A 24817-nucleotide genomic window follows, 5' to 3' on the forward strand; every position below is an offset into this window, starting at 1 on the left:
AGAACCTCATGAATTAAAAAGCAGATCAAAAGAAGACTTCTCAATTTTAAATATGCCTTTTTGTTTACAATGTAACTGATATCCCCAATAAACAAATTAAGATAGTACAAACATTATTTAATTTTAAGCAGAATTAATATATTTCAACAGAAGTTTTAAGTATCTGCAAAATTACAGATTGTTTTGGCTTTATTTTGAAAATATATCTCCACAAATTAAAAACTCCACCACTATTTCTACAGATATTGGAAAAAGGGATAATACATCCTGACTAAACAGTCTAAACATCTGTATGTCAGCATCCATGTTTATCAGACTACAGGGTCTCCTTTTGCTCCAAAGAAACCCATATTTGGGTTTTGTTATTCAAAGACAGGATCTAAAAAAAACCAGAAAAAACCCCCAACAAACAAATTTTTCAACTTTTAAAACCAGATTTTACAGACTTGTTCTCATGAAGTCTACAAAGTAGCACATCCTCCAGGAGAAGGCAGGATAATACTGTAGCTACAGGGAAAAAATCCTGGAGTAAATTGCATGCCCTTGAGATTTGTTTTACCACAGCAGTGCAGGGATTCTGCTACCTACAGGAATACCTGCAGAATAGCAGTAGTTGAGCCAAATGGGGAATGGTTGTACTGGTGGCCATTTGGTCATTTAGCAGATCACTAAGCCAATGCCTTCAGCTAGTGTTCCCTGGCTGGGTTCTGGTTCTTAAATATGGAAACAAGTTTTAATGGACATTAGTAAATTTTGTGTGATTATAGTAGCTACAACTTTATTCATATATCACCCAATCATGGAAACATTGCTCAGCCTTTCTAAAGAAGCCCACAGAACTCCTCACAGAAGCTGAGTGAGATTCATCTGGCCAAACCCTAGAGCAACCAGGATATTGCATCTCAGCTGTGTTCTGTGACTTTCTGGAAATGGGAAAATGGTAGACTTAAGGAGTGCTTATTGTCACATGCCTTTCCCCGTATATACATTCAGAAAACACAGTGGAGCTGAGACAGACGCCTGTATGGAGGGTGTCCAAGTCGTGTGGTTTGGTCTACTGCACTCTGGTCTGCTTTATTGCGATGACAGGGGGGCTACGCATGCATTTCTCCCTCTAGAGTGGCAGTTGAAACATGAACTCTGCCCCAGCCAATGGGCTGATTGATTGTGTCTTTCTAGTGTTCATAACAGTGCTAATGATTCCATTGAAGAATCTAATTTTTAATCTGTTTGGAGACCTGTTTTTTTCTAAAATGGAGATTCTCTACTAATTCAGTCTCTTGGTCTGGTAATCAGGACAGTGATGCATCAGCAAGAAAAGCATAAAAATGCTATCACTTCTGCCCCCATCTGCATTTGCAAGTTTTCCTGTCTCTCATCACAGAACTTGTCCTGTAATTTATCATGTTGTCTCACACATCCTCACTGATTTGGTCATTTACTTCTCTTTCTCTTGCACATCGTCATCTCTCTGCCAGAAATCCCATAGCCAGGCTTCACAATGCATCTGTGCTCCTCTGCCTTAGACCTTGCATCGTCCTGTCTACACCACCTGCTCCTCCAGTTCACAATCCTGAACATTTTTTTCTTCATGTATCTCCTCATATCATCACCATGTCCTGCTTTTCTTTCTCTCTAGGACAATGCTACTTCTACCAAGAAATAGACTTTCATTCTCTCTTTTTTCTTCTTTTTTTTTTTTTTTCATTTCTTACCATAGAGCTGCTTTTTTATGCTTCTTTCAGTGCTGTAACTGCACCCACATTTGTCCCTCTAATCATCTCTGACCTGAGTGAGTAGCCTTGAACTCATCCTGTCTTTTATTCCTTTTAGTAGCTAATCTGGCTCCTCACTTTTAATGTGAGGATATATTTTAGTCTCTCTGATTTTAAACAGCTTCCCACTTCCCCCTTTTCTGCCTTTGCTTCTGTTACTTTCCATCTCAACCTAGTGAATCAAACTGCCCTTGGTTGCTCTGTGAGGTTTACTGCTTTGGGCACAGGGATGCATGCTGTCTGTTTGCCTGGGGATAGTATCCAACTACACTAGTCTCTTGGTTTTCAGCTTATGATTAAACTTTTAAGTTGTTTGTAGCAGAGCCCTTCTTTTCATCTTGGGTTTGCAAAGAACTGAGCAAAACTCTGTTCCTTTCCTTGTCTGGAATCGTGCAAATAATAAATGACAGAATGATGAATTCAGTACTTCAGCACTGCCATCCACTGGTTATCTTTTATCACAACACTCCATGTTTGACAAAAATCTTGAAGTTTTGTTTGTGTTTTGTTTGCTGATACTGAAGTGTAATGTGTTACTGTACATTACTATTGTAAAAACACTATCTGACAGTGATGGAATTGCCAGAAATCTGCATGTGACGTTCCTTCCAAATACAAGATGCTTGCCTTTTGCTTTCTGTTTTCCTTTACAAAGTGAAACATTGAGGCTGGTAACTCAAGTACTAAAGAATCAGGGGATTCTAGGTTAAACTTTTATGTACAATTAAATCATGAATCTAAATTACCTGAATATGTATGTTTTGTAACAAACTTTTCTCAACTTTAAGAAACATACAATAATTAAAATAAAGCATAAATATAAAAGCAAAAGGGAAATGGGATAACCTGGGAATGATCTAAAATTTGTCTGATACTTCCCCTGACAACTCTTCTAGCCTCCACCACATTTAGGAATGTCCTGAATCAGACTGGTTTCTGTATTTTAATAATCTCCAGTGGGTTTTCTTTCCATGGGCATATCCAGTTTCTCCTTGAACCCATATATAAATAGCTTTGTGGTATTTTTCTTTATTTTTTCCTTACTCTTTTATCTTTTTGAACTTTCCCCTCTTTCATTCCTTGTTTTATTTTACCTCATTTCAGTGATATTATAAAGCTTGTTATAATTAGGCTTACTAATATACTAATAATATTTAATTATTAAAACAACTTGATTTTAAATTCCCTAATGCACTCCCATCTTAAACAATGGCAGAAGTATTGACCTTCTTAGTACAACTCCTCTGTGAGACCATGAAAATCTATCTAGATGGGAGGTCCAATAAATATTATACACAGATCTGTTTTAAGATTATTTCAAAAGGAAGAGTAGATACAAATATTCAAAGTAAAATCTGTGCTCGGTGTTTCAGTAATTCAATTGTTTATCCAATTTACTGCAGTGTGCTGAAATATTACCCAGAATTCTAGGAAATGCAGAAGTGGATTACAAGTTCAAGGATGGAGCACTAATTGAATTTTTAATTGAAATGACTCATCTAAGCAACACAGTGACCTGGATTGTCCCCCTTGAACATAACAGTCTTTCCAAACGGTATCTTGGCACAGGTATCATGCTAAAAGCTTGAGTTTTGAACATCTAAAAAGAAAGGTTATCTTTCAGAGGAAGATTTGCTGGAAAGGGGTCACTATTTTCAAGTGAAATCCATTTTTCCTTATGACAAGGCAAGATCAATTTGCTTTTTTCTTATTTTATCTCCATCAAAATTGGTCATACTGGGCAGAAAGCTTACTAAGTACTTCAATCTACAGGGCTTCACTGAGGCATAGACCTTATACAAACCCTCTGTAAGGGCACAAAAGTTTCTCATCCTGACACTTACATAGAATAAGAGCTATAATTAGATAGACTAATCAACATTTCTAAAATTCCCATGTAAGCTGGAAATGGGCGTGTTCAATTATAATTACTGCAACTTAAATAGCAGGCAAAATTTCACTCGTTATGAAAATGTTTTTCCTTTGTTGTGTGTGCTCTGATAGTTTTAAAAGAGGGTATTATTGGATTTTGCCTCGTTAAAATCCAGCATTTTTTAATGCCAGGTTTTCAATGTTTCAGACTTCCTTGTTCACTAGAGGATTCTTACAAGTCTGGTCCTTTATTTTAGTGACTTAAAATTGAACTATGAACACCTATTTGGCAGTGGAATTTGGAGCAGATGGGGCAAAGAGACAAACAAAAATTCTTAATTTCTACTACTTATAAGTAAATGGAAGCCAGACCATTTAACATGTTTTTGGTGTCTTACACATAAGCAGACATGTGAGTCTGACTTTCACTACCCACGCATCCTGGAGTCTACTCATGCTTGAAAAACATGATCTAGTAGTAGAAAGATCTACATCACCGAAAAGTCATGAAAGAGGATAGAATAACTTTCCAAAGGCCTTTTGTTAAAATGTTACCTTTCAGTTAAAACGGAAATATTTTTTTCACCTCTCTAGAATTTACTAATTCTCTAAAAACACACGTTGGAAATAAATGTCATTTTTTCCTTAAGAATATTAACAAGCAGAAGTTGAGTTTGTATCTTTTATCTTGAAAAGAACTTAATAGCCATGAAATCGGACTTCTCCATGTTTTGACACACCATTGTTGGCTGTCTTCACTATTCTGTCAAAGCTAATAAAGTTCATAAACACAACTACACTCTCATGATAACCCTACTTAACATAAAACTGCAGAAACAAGTATAAGATTTATTAGAGACATAAACAATTATCCTTTGCTTCAACAGTGTAAGTGATTATTGTCTTTGATTTTTAAAAGAAATTTCTTGTGGCTGGAAAAATCTTAAGACTAAAGTACTTACATATCACTGGCAATGGAGGAGTTCCTGGACATGGACTTAGGAGAAAGGTCATAGTCGCTGTCTGATCGGTAAAGGAAAGACTCCCTTCGTTGACTGTGGACAAAATTTGCCTGAAGGATTAGTCCTGATCCAGGGCTCGTCATGGGATCTAAGGGACTTCGTCCTGAAGATGTACCATTGTCTACATCGAAACTGCAAAAAGGAAGGAGAAAAATATTTATGACATTGACATAAAAAAATTGAAAGTAAGAAACACTTTTCTGATAGATTTATCACTTGGTAATTTCTTCATGAATAATAATGGGGAAATAAACATCTGGCCAAGTCCACTGTTAAGTCAAAAATCAAGGCACACAAGAAATATACTTTCAAGTTGACGATAACCAAGGAGAATATATCTGAAAGAAAATAAATTTGGTATAGAAAAAAAACCCCACACTACCAGGAATACAGGAAGTCTTATGCTACTGTGCATGCAGAGTATCCATGAGCTCTATACCTGCAGAAACATGATGTTTTATTTTCTTCCTTCAGCCCCACCTCTGCTGAGCTGGACCCTCATTAGCATGTCTCCCACTGCTGAAGCAGTTCAAAGATCTTTTTTCATCTTTGAGTACCTCGTTTTCAAGTATCCAAATATTTAATTACTGCCCAAATATTTAGAGAACATATTTTGTATTATCCCAATAAACAAATCACTGGGGTGGTATTAAGACACGTATGTGCTTGGACATATTTTCATGCATTAAAGTTGCCATTTTACAATGAGAAATGCATTCTTTGCTGACTCTTAAGCAACATGACTTCTGTGGCTATTTGTGTCTTTGCACTACACAGTTTAGATCCAACATTTCTAGCTATTGTAGTCGGTATTAAGAGTGGTAAATAGGCATATAATTCCTAGGGAAGACCTCAGTCATGAATGACTGATGCATGAGGGGAGAGAAGGAAAGACAAGAGAGAAGATGCATTTTCACATAATCTGTAAGGTTTCCACAAAGAGCTTTGAAAATCAAAGACCTTGTATGGGGGTCTGAAATCAATTAGAAACTAGTGCAGGTGGGCAGTGCTGGGAGGATGTACTCATAGTAACCTGTGTTGCTTAGCAGCCTGACAGCTGTATTTGGTACTGTATGGTGTCTTTTCTGAGCTCGTGGCTCTGTTTTTACACTTATCATGCTGCGGTATGCAATCTCAGAGGTTATGAATATGTGAATTAACAAGATTATATCTCCAGCTGATGGAATGGAGCACATTTTATCCATCCAGAAGTGGAAGATGCCTCTTGTTTCCTTAGTTGATTGTGTCTCTATAAAACCAAAGATCAGGTTTAGTTTTACAGCATAGTAGGAAGATATGCATGAGACCTTGGCTTATAACCACTTTGGCTCATTTGCCATATTAATGGGAATTTACATAATACTGCTAAAGCATTTTGGAATGAGGAAAGAACAGATGAACTTTCACGTGACTTTTTAAACAGAGGTAAGTGTTAGCATCGTAATATTTATTTGTCATGAAGCTATCTGAAGAACTCATTTTGAAAAAAGTTCATGTGAAGGACACTCACTGGTTTTCAATAATATCTAATGACAATGGAAGAGAAAATATTCAGCACATGTGAGATTCAGCTGACATCTTATTTCATTTTTTTCACTGTTACTTTGCACATTTTCTTGGCACCACAAGCTTTCTGCCACTTTTCGACTATATTATTTATTTTATACTCATCTTTCATAATTTGAACATAGAAAAACAATTATTCTTCTAAAAAAAAGTATTGAAAAATGGTATTTATTAAACAAACTTGAAGCGAGCTTAGCAATTTAATCCTCTTTTCACTGTGGTTTTCAGAAAAAAAAAAACCAAACCACTGTCAGTAAATTCTAACACATACACATCTTCCCAGATTTGATTTCTTTTGATTATGCCTGAATATTTTTACTGTGTTCTCAAATATACTGCTACTGACTGAAGTGCAACATATGAATCTAAAATTATGAAAGTTTAATCTTTTTTAAAACAAATAAAAGTTCAGCCACCAGACTGCTGGGTGATCTTGGACAATACAAAACTTCTCTTTGCCTTTCATTTTCCCTACTCGTTACATCTTTGTGATGGTCAAGGAAGTGTGACTTCTACAGTAAAATGTAATTTGTAGCTTACAGTGCCATAAGTCAGTAAACATATTCTCATTACTGCTAACATGGCTACTACTGTTTACTAGCAATCAGTATCTTTTTAGTTTGAATTCCTGCATATGCCAGGAGAACAAAATGCTCACACTGCCAAGAGTTTGGAACATTTTTGAGCTCATCGTGTTCAACATTCCTAACACATCCACTTCATTTCATTGCCTAAATAAAATATTGTTTTTTCTTAAACAGCTGCAAAAACACACAGACTTCTAACCAACACACAGTCTATATGTTTTGCTTTTCTATTGAGGGCTGGAGGGCAGATTTTTCATGCAATATTAGGTACAACAGAAGAGGATTGTTTATTCATGTGCACAGTAAGACTGACTTCTGCAATGGTGGTAAGATCTGAAATATGCAAATATGCATAAGATAAAAGTAGGATAGAAATAAATGAAGGTAAATCTGAGCCTGTCTCATAATAGGAAACGTTTTTATATTACATTGATTTCTTCAGCAGTAGACTTCATGATTTCATTGATTAAAAGATATTTCACTAGATTTAAGGAAGATAGATAAAGTTTTGTTTGCAGATTTTTTATATGCTATTCATCCAGCTGTTTGTGGACATGATATGAATATTTTATTACCAGACTTTTCTCCCAGTCAGGAACTGTGGTAGGCTCCTATGAATGATTTAACTTCAAGATTATAAAATTGTGATGTTTTTAAATTAGAAAATCTATTAGATAACGTTGACGTTTCATCGGCTAGGAGATGCCCTATGGTTTGTACACTAGGTAACTTACAAGTACGTGCAAGACTTGCACAGAAATTTTGTCTTGTAATACTAAGTTGTGTCCACTAGATGGACGTCAAAAGTAACGAAAGGGATCCAAATATATCAGCAAGGATTTGGTTCATACTGCTCAACGAGAATGCCGTTACATAAATATGTACCAAGAAAAAAAAATATTCGGTTTTACAGTCAAAAGAGAACGTAAATACCACACTGAATTGCCAGAAATGTGTTTATATTTAGAAGTTTCTAAAATACTGCAGCACAGTGTCTTATCTCTTTCTTACTGAGACATTTGTAACACTTTCAGATACAAAAGTTAGTAAAAATCTAAATTAAAAATGTGTTATTGCAGTGAAAATCAAATACATTGTTTCTTTGGCTGAATAATGGGTTTTATTTGAAAGAAATGGCACTGCTAGTCACACTGCATCAAAAGAACAGAGAATCAGAATGGGGAATTTAAGACTTTTACAAAGTCATTTGTTCTTTCTTGTTACACACACTGAAAAAACCCAAAATTTAAGATACAAAATAGGATAGACTGTTTAATTTGTCTTGGCCAAAATTGCAGATAATCAGCTGTTTGCTTCATATTTATCTTTCCATTCCTGCTAAGTTTTAAGCCACAACAGGAATATACTGTAGATTTAAAAATGCTCTTTCGGTGACAAATCAAAAGATATTTTCTCCCTAGTGTGTTTCTCAGCCTCCTTGCACTTTTACTGGAGGGTGGTCTTTGGAAAGGAAGAAGGAGCATGGAAGTTGTTACTATAGGCACAGGAACTGTTTTACTATCATTTCACAGGCAGAAAGTGGCCATTTAGAGACAGAACTTTCCATTGCTGCTCTGCAGGCAGCTTCAGGCACTTTGCACAACACACGCAAACTGAAGCTGCCTTTAGTAACAGGAGCATTTGGCACAGCATACATCACAAAACTTTCTGTATTGAAAGAGCTTTGCTGCAACTCTGGAGCTGCCAAAGCTATGAAAAGCCAACGCTAATTCAGCAACTTTTGTGTCTGCATTTTGACAAAATATTTTATGACATTAGTGGATACTGTTTATCCTTACAGCCTGTCTTATTCAGAGTTCAGTGATGACAAACACGACATGAGATGAAAGTTCAGTCTTTCTCCTTTTTTGGTTATTCACTGTGTTTGCATGTCTTGCCCACTGCATATTATTCAGTCTCTGTACTGAGACTGGGATAAAAGAGTTCACCACCTTCATGGTTGATCTTGCCTGTGCTCCTAACAAGACATGAAGTAGTAACATCACAAAGTATCCTTTAAGGTGATTATTAATTGTTTCAAGTGATAGTAGGAGTCTGTGGCAAGAACAGCAAAGGTTCTGGATCCGGGATCTCAGCAGCAAGGTTTCATTGTTAATGACTGCAAAGCTGCTTTACACAGAGAAAGAAACCTTTTCTGTGTATGAAGCTTTTAGTTCCATAAGAATTAATGGCATCATAATAAACATGCACAAGAGCTTGTAAATAAGGCTGCATAGGAAATATTAATATTGGTCTTCTTCATTACTGAGACTTTAGAAATTTAATTCTGTAGCTTTTTGTTTGGGATTTTTGTGTTTGGTTTGGTTTTTAGAGAGGTAAGCAATGGTAGAAGGAGGAGGGAAATAATTTCCACCCCAAAATAAAGAATTTAGTAGATTTTTTAAGAAGATAAATTGTACTCCTGATGTTGATGATGTATGATGGTGGAGCTCAGGATCCTGTGCGGAAGAGTCAGGACACTAAGCAGGATTATGACCCTGGATTTCAGGCGAGAAGACTTTGGCCTCTTCAAAGACCTGCTTGGAGGGATCTCATGGTATAAGATCCTAGACGGTAGAAGTGCCCAAGAGAGCTGGTCAATCTTCAAGCACCACTTCCTCCAAGCCCAAGACGGGTGTGTACCCACAAGTAGAAAAACAGGAAATGAATGGAGGAGATCTGCATGGATGAACAAAGAGCTGCTAGGACACCTCAGGAAGAAGACAGAAATCTATGATAGGCCAGATGAGTATAGGAACATTGCCAGAGCATGCAGGGGTGCAAACAGAAAGACTAAAGCCCTTTTAGAATTAAACTTGGCCTGGAAAGTAGAGGAAAACAAGAAGGGGTTTTTCAGGTACATTGTCAATAAAAGGATGATTAGGGAGAATATAGGACCTTTGCTGAACACAGAGTGCCCTGGTGACAGAAGATGCAGAGAAGGCTGGATGACTGAATGTCTTCTTTGCTTTGGTCTTTACAGCCAAGGCCGACCCCTGATATTTGGTCGGATCTCGACCGGCTTTAGAGTTGGGCAGAGAGGAACCTCATGAGGTTCAACAAGGTCAAGTGCAGAGTCCTGCACCTGAGTAGGAACAACTTTGTGCACCAGTACAGATGGGGATTGACGTGCTGGAGAGCAGCTCTGCAGAGAGAGACTTGGGAACTTGGGAGTCATGGTTGATAATAAACTAAACATGAGCCAGCAATGTGCCGTCATGGCCAAGAAGGCCAATGGCATCCTGGGATGCATCAAGAAGAGTGTGGCCAACAGGTCAAGGGAGGTTCTGCTCCCTCTCTACTCTGCCCTGGTGAGGCCTCATCTGGAGTCCTGTGTCCAGTTCTGGGCTCCTCAGCTCAAGAGGGGGAGAAAAGTGCTCCCCCAGCACAGGGCCACCAAGATGATCAGGGGACTGGAGCATCTTTCTTATGAGGAAAGCCTGCAGGAACTGGGGCTGTTTAGTCTAGAGAAGAGGAGACTACAGGGGAATTTCATTAGTATCTACAAATACCTAAATGGTGGATGTCAGGAGGTTAAGGCATCAATTTTTCTGTTGTCTCAAGTGACAAGAAAAGTGGAAAAGACTGGAACACAGAAAGTTCCTTTTAAACATAAGGAAGAACTATTTAACTGTGAGGATGGTGGAGCCCTGGCACAGGCTGCCCAGGAAGGGTGTGGAGTCTCATTCTCTGAAGGTTTTCAGAACCCACTTGGACGTGTTGCTGTGTGATCTCATCTAGGTGGAACTGCTTTGGCAGGGGAGTTGGATACAATGAAAAAAAGCAGTGGGCCACCTCAGTTAGTGAGACACACTGTAGACATGGAGGATTGTATAGGATGGCCAGAGTGTGCTTGTCTCTAGGATTGTTCAGCATATTAGCCCAAGGTTAGGGAAAGCTCATTCCCTGTTAGTCAGGATGTGACAGGCAGAGTGTAACGTGTTCTTAGACTTTGTGTGCGTTAATTACTGAGATGCTATGTCATTAGAAAGCATGTTGTGTGAGATGGACATTGATTTTGTTATATTAATTTTATGTCTCAGTCAGAGAAGACACTGCAAGGAATAAATGAAGACAGAGACAAAAAACCTTTTTACTGGAACAGGCATTATCTGCTGATAAGAATTGAATTTGCATCGATGCATTTTAGGTAGTTAAATTCTTTTTTACTTTAGACACTAAATGCATTCATTGAATTCACTAAATTTGTCCAAAGATTCTGTAATACAGTGAATATTATGGATTGGGCTTTTTTATGGCTTATTAATAACATAAGCATTAAATTCAACTAACAAACAGCTGACATGGGTATCCCTTTTTTTTTTTTTTTTTTTTTTGGCAGACATAGTTATCCAGAGTGAAGCTGAAACTTAAAAATTTCCATTTTCAGTAAGAAAAAAGTTGTCAGTAGTCAAACTTTGTCATAGGCTCCCACTGGACTTTAGATGTTAAACAGGTCAAACTGCAGCATCAGAAAAAAGAGATGTACAAATAAATCGGTGGATTTATATAATTGAATAGCAGGCCTAAAATTAATTTATTCTATTAATTTTGTGCTCAGGATCTTTGAAAATATTTGCTTTCTGACAGTGCCTATCCAGTGATGGACAGGCCACATCTAGTTTTCTCCTTCAGCTTTCCTTTCTGTTTGAATTAAAAAATCGTTTATATGTGACTTAATATTTTTATTTTGTTTGTAGGAAAGTTAACAAAAGGTTTTGCCTTCTATTGCTTAAAAATATTTTCAGTAAATTGTAAGCATGGTATTAAAAGGGGCATATGACCTACATGTGAATTTTCTTGTACCACTGGAGAATTCAAGCCAACTATCTACTTGTAGCTTTGGATTTCCAGTTAAGTGATTCAGCAAGCAAGCACTATCATTAACTCCATTTTTAGAAGTGATGTGGATAGATTTTCCAGTATCAAAACAATAAGCAAAAGAAGAAAATGTGACATTTAATAAAATTGGCTTTTAGCAGTAGAACTTGTCTTTTGTTTTTGGCATAACTGTTGTTGGAAACGGTGTATAATAAGGCTTAATACTCAAAGCTCAGATAACAGGCAAATAGAACATATGTAGAACAAAAAATACACTAATGCAAAAACATTTGTAAGAATTATTCTACTCAAACGTGTTAGCCAACATACCTCCAACTATCTATTTGAGTTTCTGTCTCATGATTTTCTAGCAAGCATCTTGGCAAATGTAGCTAGTTTCTCTAAAACACTGTTTATGAAGTTTCCAAGCAAAAAGTTTCCTGTGCATGTGTTAAATGTAATTCATATTGCTATTATTTTTTTCTTATTTTAAATTTATTGGCATCAAATGTCAAAGCATTTGCAAGTTTATTTTAGCTATCTATAAAAATATGCAAGCCAACTACCAAGCTTACTGTCTAATCCTAATAAAAATGCAGCTCCTCTAAGATACTAGAGAAACACCTTTGTTTCAGAAAAAATCTGAAATACAAAAATGAATGTAAGACCATTCTTGAGATGCAGTCTGCTCTCAGAGAAGGAAAAAACTAGTACAGTTAAAGAGCTCAGCATTTTCTTTCTGTGACTTCAGTCTGATGCCATTAACAGAAGTAGACAATTTTTTAATATATTATTTCTTAACTAATGATGTGATAAAACAAGCATGTAGGAAAAGGTAACTCCTCAGACCTGTAATATTTACATCAATACCCTACAGTACTTAGGAAAGCACACAGAAGAAAAAAAATAGGTACAAATGTTCCACAGAGATAACACTAGTACACATTGAGAAGCTTCCTGACAAAAATATCCTTCTGAGGAATCATCATATATAGCCCTGATGACGAGAAACATTTGGCATGGTCACAGAAGATATGGTAACATTTACCCTAGTGGTAGAGATCTTTGGTGTAGAGTACCTCAGCCAGAAGCTGGCAGGAAAACGCAGTGACATTTTTTTTTCTCGTGCTGTTGCAACGTTTCTCTAATTGCAATAAACAATTGCTGGCAACAAATTGCATATGAATTCTACTTCTACAAGAATTCCTTTTGGGATATGTTTGCAGCAATAGCATTTAAATCATGGCACGAGTATTTTTAAAGCTTAAAAGCTCAAAGTATCTGGAACCTCAGAGATCTAAACTCACTCTATTATTTTTTTTTAAATACACTGCCTTACTCAGAGTCTAAGAGAACTCTGACAAATAAGACTCTGTCAGTGGGATATACTTGTCTCATTTGCCACAAAAGCTGGGTACTGAATCAGATAAAGAAAGGTAAAAGTACTTTTATCATCAGGAATTGTAAACAATATTTGCCCAAGCTGCACCTGATACTGAACTACCAACTTAGCCATCTCATTTTGGATTTTCAATTTAGGGAATAGTTTCACTTTGATCATTGTGGTTTAATTCTCCTTATGTTAAGTAAGGATCATAACACTTTCTCGTTATGTGAGTGCTATGAAAATTAATTTTAACATCTCTGAGAAGTAGTAAGGTATCACAGTGATGAAGACCATACAAAAGCCAATAAAGGGACTATAACTTCTTTCTCATCGGTTTGTCAGTAAAACACAAGGCCATATAATGAGCTGCAAAAAAGTAATAGTATACTGAATAACTCATGAATTGAGTTACATTCATTCTGTGCACTTAGTGAAGTAAAAGCCATATGGAATTGTATAGGTAAAGTGATTATCAAATTATTTATGCACAAGACTTAACTGAGTTTAGTGAATCATTTGTAATGTTGGCCTTTTTTTGTGCTTGCCTCTTCAATCATAATAACATGTATATGAGGTTATTGTGTGTATATTTGTGCACATATTGAAGAGACAACCTAATCTCTCTGAACTCTTGCATTTGCCATTATTTTTCTCTAATTTTCTTTTTCAGCCTATTGTGTCACTATCTACAGCCATTACTGGTAGACTATCAGAAATTTCACACTTCAAAGGCAGTGTTGTGGATTTGCTTTCTAGCTGTTCATATTCAGATGAACAAGTGAATGTTACATTTTATTATAATGAATGTTTCAGGATCAAAGGAACATCTAATTCGCAGTCTGTAGCTAACTACTATCAAAATATAAGCACTTCCTAAAATCTCCTGTGTTCCTACGTTGTCTACAAAGCTTCTGATGGTAAGATCTTCATTGCACTCATGACTGTTAGACTCAGAAAGCAAAAGCTCTGTAGCAAAAGCAATAACACTATAAATACAATACTTTCACTATTCAGGAAATAAAGAACATATAATGAGGTACAAAATTACTATACATATCATACAACTTTCTTTTGGCAAAATACCTAAATAAGTCTGTAAGTTCTCAAAATCTATTCACAAGACAAAACAAAACACTAGCCGCTACAGTGTTCAAATGCCACACACAGAGCCAAGCTAAGCATATCTCACCAAAGAAATGAGTCTTTCTCTGTGAATGTGGTAACAGAAATAACAGTTTACACTCTTTACTTGTTAAAAAGTAATTTTTCCAGTATAAAACAAACTTGGAAGTAGATTTGATATAATGGATTGTAATAGGAACTGAAAAATACACCATTTTATAAATGTGAGTGATCTGTGAGGCCAAAACTGTTAAAAACCACTGTATATTGCAAAACAAAACCAATCATTCTCCTCATAAAAAATACAAAAGTGTTTTACTAAAATTAACAACTCAATCTGCCCCATATAGAGATATGTATCTATAGAACCTCCAGTACATTCAAAGATAGCTTGGGCTTTTCCTCATTACTTATAGATCTATCTGTAAGCACAAGACAACTCCAGACAATGAACTTTGTGCTCCACTTTGCATTAAGAATTTGGGAGGGGAGTAGACTGACTTACTGCTGTGCCCATCTATCAACTATCCTCCCTGCTGGAACTGCACCTCTACTGCCACTCTCCATCACTGAAAATATGCCTTTCTTCATCCTTTATGCAAGCCTTCCCTCTGACACCAAAGGGCTCTACTAAAAATTTGGTCAAGTAATAACAATGGAACTAGAGTTTCTTAGGATAAAACAATTAAAATGCCATCTGTTTACAGAGAGAAAGAAACAACACCAAAAATCAAATACATAAGGGCATCTTCTGAATTATATCCCTAACATTTTAGGGAAAAAATTGTGTGTGATTGTCATGGTTTGACATGACAGTCTTTTCTTTTTTTTTCTTGATACTGATGACACGACTAAAAATAGGACAGGACATGCCATAATTTCTGGTGCTGAGGAGATGACTATATCATGCTGGAACCATTAAAATGCATGTGATCCAACAGATTGAGAAGGAGGAATGCCACCATCTACTACCGGTCCCTATGGCTGAAAAAAAGGTCACTGTAACATTGTTGCTTTTGGAACCAGATTTGCATTCAAGTATTTTCCCCTGACATCCAGTTATTTCATCCCATAAAGTGTTCCTAGGAGAATCAACAATTTTGTCAAATAAAAAGTACTTTTTAAGTAGTTCTTTTCAGTAACTACATGACCAAAGGTCTGCGAAGCTGATCACGTACATATCCTCCTCAGCTGGCACCATTGTAGATGCACCACCCATCACAATATCTAGCCTATGACTCTGGAGCAGAACTCAAAGTCTTTGTCTTTCAATGAGAAATCTCAGGCAGAAACGGGGACCGAGGGAGGGCTTGCTATTGTAGTATATAAGCTACCAGGAATTCCTTTGTTTCATTATTTTCTTTTGCAGGAATGAAGTAGGATAATATGATACAAAAACCTGTTCTTTCACTGCATGAGTCATCCTGAGTGAATCATTTTATCGCTTTCTGTGTGTTCATTTCCCTACCTGCAATATGATCCCTTTATAAAGTGCTAGGAGCTCTGGTCATTAAAAAAACCCATTTGTAAGAGCTAAAATTAGTATTACTGGGAGTAGTATTAAAAGCTGTAGAAACATAAAAATCATTGCTTTTAGGAGCCTATCAAAAGTGGATTTAGGTGGGAAAAAGAAATTTAGAAATTTTTCCTCATAGGAAACAAGTGAATGAATAGGAAGTTAAAAAAAAAAAAAGGAAAAACGCTTTTTTTTTTTTTTTTTAGTGCATTTACTTTTCAAGACCTCTGAATGGAAGATGACACTAGACCAGGTACTTTTGTAACTTTTGGAAGCAAATTGAGGGAATAATGGCAAAAAGAAAAGAAATAATGAGCTGAAAAACAAAGATGGGATAAAAGAAAACAAATAGAGGAAAATCTCACTAAAAATATTGTTAGAAATTTTATTTTTAAGATTTTAAAAAAGAAAAAAGAAAATATTTTTCACTTCAGGTGAGAAATTGGTTAGATGTTTTTAAAATGTCCACTCCATGTTGTACTTCTGTAAGATACAGAAAATAATTATGAATTCTCCTTTCAGGCCGAATGAGATAATTTTTTCTTCCAGAATAACAACAACAAAAAGGGGTTTTTTTTAAAGTTAAAGAAGAGTAATTATTGTAGCAGATGAAACATTGCTGAGGTCTGAAGGAAGAAAACCTGACAGCAGGCAAATACATGCTTGGCATACACTACTATACAGCCCTGCCAGGCCAGCACATGGGCAAATGTCTTCTGGGAACCTTAAGTTGTGCCTTAAGGAAGACTTGGAAATACATATTTATCTGAAATAGTCTTTTTTTACCCTTTCCAGCCACAGATCTTTGACAACAAATGAGAATCTGCTCATCCAAGAGAAAGACTATTAAAAGGGATCACGAATTACGCAGGTGTGTACTACTTGATTTTTTAAATTTTTTCTTTGCGTGTTAAATGTTAAAGCAATAAAAATGGAAACTTATTTATATCTGACCTCTCCAATGTATGAATGAAGTAGCACAAGTGAAACACCAATAAAATTTTTACTAATAAATTGTCAACATAACAGCACAACTTAGAAACAGTAAGCATAAATTTGGAGAATATTCATAGGTTTGTATGATTTCAGAGTTCTGCAAGGATACTTGAGAAATGAAGTGTCTGATTACAACACAACAAAATCATCAAGGAGTATTTAAAGCATAGAAGAGAGGAGAAGAAATTTCTGCTTATATTTCAAATATTAAATTTCATACAACTCCCTGACACTTGAGAAAGTGAAATAACCAGTAATGAGAATATCTGTATGTTTTGAATCTTCATGAACTATTATGTTACACAGTAATATTTGCAATTGTCTCTATGTCCATCCTTTATGGAAAGCTGTATTTAATTTGTTTTCCAAGCAGTTGTAATAAATAATATTGCACCTAAGCTGACTTTGGAAAGCTAAATTTGAGGAAACGGGACCTTTTCTTTTGCTTTAAGGAATACAATACCTGAGGCTAATTTAACATCAAAAGATGTAGGAAGTAACTTCTGCAACCAGATGCTAATCCCAAGCTGCACAAAGATAGTACAGCAATGTCAGACCTTCAGAAAGCTGGTCTCAAAGTCATTGTTCACCAGGATTACTATGGTAAAATCCATAACATGACAGACAATATTCTCTTGCTTAGTCAGGTAGAGCAGCAGGCAAAGGTGGAATGGACCAGACATATGTGCAGAGAATGAGAAAGAAACACATCAAAGGATTCTTATCCTGCAAACTTTTCATTGTTAGCACATAAGCAAAAAAAATTATACCAATAGTTTCCATGAAATCTATGGAATGGATATGTTCATGATCAAAAGTACATTTCAAGAGCTGCTAGTCCTTAGGTTTTCTCCTCCAGTTAAAACAACTGCAGCAGATTTTAAATTAATGTTATAATTTTATTATTATCATACTTCAATAGTGTCTTCCAATGAGTTTTGAAAGTCACTAGGATGGTACTGGAAAATATTTTCTTGCCATTGAATATTTAAATTAAAATAAAATCTTATTTTGAATGACGAGCCTGAATATGAACATGATCAGTATCTGAAACAGACAGAGAATACAGAGGGAGCAGCTGGTTTAACTCAATGATAGAGGAGTTATAGTGTTTTGTTTTCAACCAATACAAAAATAACTACTGGTTAGGAAATCAATCATTACTCTTTTGGTTGATTAAGGAAAATATTCTGAAGAGCTAATACAAACTGAAAAATAGATGCTTGTCATCCATCTAAAACCAAGCAGTGATATTGATAGCACAAATACAAAGTAGTATTTTACTGTTGAAATGAATAATTGTACGAAAGTTGTAAATGCACAGTTTCAGTATTGAAGTCATAAGGTCGTCTTATTGACAGAGGAATGCATTTCTGAGGTAGAAAAGCTGTTTGCACAAGATGAAAAGCTTCGATGGCTTTACAAAATGTCATTCCCTAGTTATTTATTTCCAGCCTTTTCCAAGAATGGAAATTCTAAGAAGAAAAAGACATTGCTTCACAGCTGTGAATGCCCTGCTTGTCAAAAATGCAAATGTAATCACTATCTGTGAATCAAAGACTAACAATTGACTGCTGATAAATATGAGTAAGGACCTCACAGAAAGGTAGACCTCGAGAGCTGAAAGTCAGATTAATTAACAGAAGAGTTATGTGTGCATATGCAGAACAAGAAAACATGAGTTATAAATGGTCTAGTACCAAGAGGAACATATTCCTAGGAGATAAAATCATCTCAATAGTCAATTATGGCATTTAAGTTGCCAAAAATTCTAAGACTCTACAAAGGATGCTGCTACCATGAGGGGCTCAGAAAATGGTTGCTAACATTTTCCTATCTCAAATCTCTGGCCCTCAAAGAATGAAAAACACATGTTAGCAACTAAGTCACTAATCATAGCACTACCAAGCATAAAAACAGTGCCTGTGCCAGCATTGACTGACTCATGTTTTATACTTTCTTATATGTCCTGGACTCTACATTGCATTGAACGTAAACAGTCATTTCGGTTATTCTGAAACCTAGGCAAACATATGTTTTTATTAATAATATGGAACTCAGCAGTGAGGAGTCAGCACTGAGGTGAGTATCATGGGACAAGAGGGACATTAAAACAAAGACCAAACCAGGCATTAGCTTAGCCAAGAGGATAAATAAAAAAATAAACTTCCGCAGACTAGGCTGGAAAGGACAGAGCTTCAATATCGCTGAGCCAGCCAGCATCTTTTTCAGGCTTCCTAAATGAAGGACATCTGAACAGTTTCCTTGAGAACTGACAAGAATTGGTTGAACTTTTAAAAAGTAATTAATTATGCACCTGTAGTGACTACCACTGGTCATCGGCAAGATTTGAACCACCAGTCCCTTGGCTTTGATCCAAAAATACTCTAAATTTTAAAAGATCCACTTTAATTTCCACTTTAATGTAATTTTGGTTTTGTTTTCTTGTTTTCTATTATGTCTATTACTCCTTGATTCTCTCTATGTGGGTACAAATGAAATATTAGTATCACATGGATTTTCTGTGATAACAGATAATGGTGGTAACAGCCTAGTAAACAGGCTCTAAATCACTGTTTTCTTTCTCCTGTGAAGTTTATCAGTACATTTTGAACTGCTAGCTTAAAGTAGACAAAAGAATCAAATCATGACTTAAAAATAATAAAGAGAGGGAGAAGGTAACTATCTAGTCAGCTCTTTAGGCACTGATTGTCTTCCACTGGTAGTAGAGTAGCTATCAAAATGACCACTGAATAGGGACCAGTAACAGTGAAACTTCATGTTTTTAGGAATGCTTACAGTGCAGGTTTTGTTGTACTGTAAGATGCTGAGAAGAGAAATATTACATTCTAAATTTAAAAAGTCTGTTTGCTAAAGTATAAGAATTAAAAGTTATGAAAGATGATGTAACAGATTCTGTGATTCTGTAAAAATGGATTGGCAGTAGTGAATATGTTGTGGACAAAAGAGTCAGAGTGACTTAGGCAGAATGTTTTTGTCCCTGTCACAGAAAAGACACATATCTAATATCTCATTATCTGATTCATACAGTAGAATAAAGACAGAAAAGAAGTCAGAGAAGCACCATTGTTTTCACCTGGAGAGAAGCAAATCACAAAGGTTTCTGACTCATACCCAATTCTTCTTTTCAGTCATGTTTTTTGTAGCAATAATATAATAGGGTCTGGTTTTTCTTTTTCAGAAAATGAATTGTGAAACAATGAGTATTAAAGTGTAAATAAATAAAAAAAAAAATTAGAGAAGAAAGGAACAAGTGCCAGAATGTGAGCCAGGAAGGAAAAGATATTCAAACCAAATTTTCTGCTGCTGTAAATAAGCATTTTATGAATTTGTGGTGTAGAATTTCTTCCACTTAAATGACTAGATTTGTTCCTAAGTAAACAAGTTGCCACGAATGGCCAAGTAGAGTCTATTTGAAGCACAATCCTCTACTGCATGAATTGTTCAATATCCAGGTGACTGTATGATTGTCAAGAGATAATAAGGATAATAGGAAATTAAGTTACTATAGAATTATAGGATATTTCAACTACAGAATTCCGCACTATTTTAAGACTAAAGCAGTGTAAGATTGAAGAACACAGGAAGGAAACCTGAAACTCATTTGGAAGCATTAGCAATGTGTTCCTGAATGTCCTTTCAGCCTAGCTGCCTAACTCCAAACTTTTTTCAAACATGATGAAGTGGTGTAGTCCTTTATACATTTTCAACTGCTTTTATATCACTGAGCATCCTTACAAGAAAATCTGTTTCAATGGAAATAGGTGGAAAATGGAATTTGTTTCTCCAGCATCAGCAAGCAATCCCTTCAGGGCCTTAGTTCTATTTCCACTCTGAAACAACAGATAGTTAGTTTTTGTTTTCCATTACTGACCTTCTTAGGGTAACTCTGTGTGTGTTTATTTTTGTAGACAAAAAAGCATGCAAGAACAGTAACAAGGGACTAATATGACCTCTATGACTGAAAAATGTCTGTTGATGAGTATAACCAGAACATCTACCAGTAGATGTCCTGATGTTACTGTTTTCTTTTGTGACTGGACATATTCATTTATTGTGAATTTTCATTTGTCATAAATGAACATGTTCCATTTCACCATCATTAAGTCTGCCAGAGCCAGCTTAAATAGTGGGCTTACAGTCTTACTGCAAGGGCAGGCCTACTAACTTTTGAATGTTCATCTTTACTTCATTATGTTTCTGCCTACAAAATGGGGCTATACCTGCTGACTAATTTCTTTATGCAGTTTCAGATTTAACAGACTGAAAATGATGAAAAACTGTACACAGGAATTGGGGGAGATCTATCTAGAATTTGTGAAATGGCATTTCAGTCTATCAGACATCCTTCCTCCTTATTTCCTTTTTCCTATGTACATTGTGACTCTAGCAGATAAAGGCATTACCATACCATCTTTATGCAGAGCATGAAAAGTAAATATACATATAAATCAAGAATAAGAAATAAATAGGCAAACAAAAGATGGTTTTTGTGTTCTAAAGAATCGCCAATATCACTTGGCAAAACTTTAAAACAAAATCACTTGAGAAGATTTACAGCACAGATTTGTGCAAGTGTCTGATTCTAGAGGCCAGGCTCCCCAGTAGTCACTGAAGAGAGAGCTCAGAGGACATCTGGGAACACCTGTCTAGTTAGGATGTCACTCGTGATTATCTGAACAGCCCTCTAGACCTATGCTGTTTCCTCTACAGACTGTATGAGCATGAGTGATGGGATTGGCTTTAAAAAAATGGGGTTTTAAACACAAATAACAGAGCTCCTTCTCACCTTTGAATTTTTGAACCTTTGATTTGAAATTTACAAACTTTTTTGTCATCATGAAATTTTGTATTTTAAAATGTAAGAACTGAGGATTTAATATGACTTTAAAGTGTGGATTTATATAAAAGTTAGTAGGACTATGGTAAGTGGAAAATAATAGAAGCCGATGCATTTTTATGGATTAAAAAAACATCTGCTAAAACAAAAGTTAGGATGGGAAAAAGAACATAATATTTACAGATACCATTTAATTCAGACACACATTAGGATGGCATGAGATGATAGCAGTATGACTGAAAACTATGAAGACAAAAGGAGTCACAGAAATAAGATGCAATTCTTTTGGCCATATACATCATAAGGAGCAGAGGCTTTATCACATTGTAGTTTCTCAAGTTCAATATGAAGAAAAATAAATGTTGCAGGCTAAATCAGATGTTTAGCACATCAGACAGAAAATACAGAGATACAAAACAAGAAATTGCATGTTATAGTATATGTCATATGTTTTAAGAAGATATAGACACATCTACAGAAGCACACTTGTCTAAGTTTACAGGCATCACACTTCTAAAGTGTGAATAAAATAAAAGAATGAAGCTGTTTAGAACATAACTGTATTTGTGAAACAGCAATAACGGTGTCAAAAGTGTGCAGGAGATGTTGAACAAGAAAGGAGGAAAACTACAATAACACAAATATGTGATTACTCAGTTTTAAGTGTAAAAATACTTATTTTAAATCTGGAAGTTTTGAAGACAAAATCTGAAAACAAGTCATTTTTTCTCACAAATGAATTCAAAATCATGAAAATAACTGTTTTGTTGCAGCCTTGTGAAGGTAGTTTCATGACATTCAAATGAGGAAAGCTATTTCAAACTCAGTTGGAAAGGAAGACTTAAATGCAAACAAGGAGGGCAGAAAGGGTACAAAAGAAAAAAGGGGGCAGTAAAAGCAAACTAGCTTCAGAGCTGTATCCAGATAATAAGATGAATGTAAAAGGAGGGATATCATGAGGACAATAGATGTTGGCTAAGTCAAGGAAATTGCAAACGACAGCACTGCTGAAAAGCTTCAGATTACTAAATATGGAAATTTCTCAGACAATAAAAATGATTATGAATATAAAGCTCTAAGAGGGAAGATGATCTTATGTAACCAGTCTTGTGTAGTGGATGCTTCTGAGTGCAGCAGCAACCACAAAGCTTTTGTAGCAATTGGCTGTTTTTTCCTCTGTATAGACCTCTTGGAAAGAATTTCCCAAAAGTGCTTCCTGGAATCTAATGCTTATGTGGGTGAATGCCAGCAGCAGTTGTGAGATGTAGTATAACACCATATGGAATTAGTCCTTGGGATTAAGAAAGTGGCATACACATGTCACTGTGGTGTCGGGCTAACTAACCTCAGTATAGCATCATCCCATCAGCTACCAGGGCAGCACAGCTAGCACCAACATACAGGTCTTTGTAATGTTGTCTGGCACTGTACATATGTAGCATCCATGTCCTTCTTTCTTTGAAATGTGTTACAGGTACATGTAATAGAGCTTCTTGTTGGTAGATTATTATATAGTTAAACATGGGAATTTCTTGAAAATGTTCACAATTGAACAATATCATTTTATCAAAATGATTTTCACACTTTTCACAAAAAAATACTATTGTTAAATAAAATTTAAGGATAAATTTCAGAATTATCAAAACTTTTTTGTCTTCCAAATAACCCCCTTTTTACTAATCTGACTTTTTCATTGAAATAGTGGATTCAAATAATAATTTAATATGATTAATTTGAAATAAAATATAAGGAAACTATTGAAATTTTTAAACTAATCCATGCTGAATTTGAGATCTTTGACAAAAACAAGTACAGTTACTCATACTTTTGAAGAAATCGCTTTCCTTTTTTAATGCTTAACATTTCAATAGAATAGGTAAAGTCTTTATTTGATATTTATACAGAAAAGTACTTAGTGCTTGAGGTTTTGAGTATATTATTCTTAAATAGCATCAACAGGTGATATTGTAAAACTAGCAAATGAACTGGAGAAGAAACAAATTTAAGTCATGAGTTAATCTCTAAGCTTCTTAACTCCTCAAATTTGTGGTAAAAAACTGAGGTCAGCAAAATCAGTTTCTGCCATTTAGCCTCTAAAGCTGTATACTGTTCTGTCTTTTTATACATAATAGGTTTGAAAATGTTTCATAATTTTTGACAAAAGAAAAAATATTTAAAAGATCATGTCATATCATACCACAGCCTTCTAATGCACCTGTTTAAGTCCTACATACACACATCTTCGTAATATCACCAATATCAATACATGAGTGCAGAAACTTCCCTATGTGTTTTGTAATGTGACTTAAGAAACATGCTTTAGTGTATATATATTAGTCTGAATACCATACACACCATAGCACACCATAGCTGAAATCTGATGGGAATCAGAATAATGAGTAGAAGTAATTTTTGTTGCTGTTAGAACAAGGACATCACTGGTTAGTGACTTCATGGATGTGAACTGACCACACTTTGAGTATTGACTAACATTCTGTACTGGATTTCCCTTGTTTAATATGAATACTCTCACCATATTATAATATAATGCTACAACTAATACAGATTAAATTATATACTCAGCATAATCTAAGTTAATTGCATTAGAAGGAATCAGTCTGGTTAAATGTGTGCCATGCACGTGTCCATACACAAGTTGGATTCCATTTATATGTATTATTTATATTCAGGGGAGCTTTTTTTGGTAAAATCAGTGACATAGCCACACATCTCCTCCTAAGGCAGACATCTAAACTACGAGATGTAAGTCACATCCTGAAAGCAAATATTTCTCTCCACTGAGAGCGTGAGGTCATTAGGTCAGGTATGGCAGGCATCTACCTTTAGATGAGCTGAATCTTGTCTGTAAGGCTGAACACTGTAACTGCACTTCTCAGGAAATTGTGCTGGAAAGAAGGTGTCTCTTATCTTGGAAAAAGATGCAAGCAACTTGTTCATCCATGGTATAATGGACAGGAATAAAAGGGAGAGGACTTCTATCAAAGTATGTCTCGCATTGATCCAGATTTGGGCTACTTCCAATCTTCAGTTGAACCAGATCAAAATGAAGTGAGCTCCTGATGAAGTTTGGTTATGCTAGGGATAGATGCTGAAGTGCCTCACCCCCACTGGCTTCACGATCCAGTTAGGACAAAGTTAGAACGAAGGTTTGTGCACCAGTTGATAATCTACAGATGTACACAGGGAGCAGGTATGAGAATGAACTGTGCTCTGAAGACAAGACTATGTCTTCAGGAAAATTGATGGTGGTTTGTACACTAAAGTGAGTACT

At 35.7% G+C, this 24817-nt stretch overlaps 1 protein-coding gene across 13 annotated transcripts in view; it reads right to left on the bottom strand.

Annotated features, from left to right (window-relative positions):
* Positions 1–24817, bottom strand: part of PDE4D (phosphodiesterase 4D) — a 600878-nt gene that overhangs the window by 114247 nt on the left and 461814 nt on the right. For all 13 annotated transcript variants that reach the window (XM_062017696.1, XM_062017695.1, XM_062017697.1 and 10 more), the window contains one exon: positions 4610–4801. In XM_062017696.1, the coding sequence (XP_061873680.1) occupies positions 4610–4801 (192 nt within the window). The remainder of the gene's footprint in view (positions 1–4609; positions 4802–24817) is intronic.

Source organism: Colius striatus, chromosome Z (assembly GCF_028858725.1).
Source record: "Colius striatus isolate bColStr4 chromosome Z, bColStr4.1.hap1, whole genome shotgun sequence".
Classification (NCBI taxonomy): domain Eukaryota; kingdom Metazoa; phylum Chordata; class Aves; order Coliiformes; family Coliidae; genus Colius; species Colius striatus.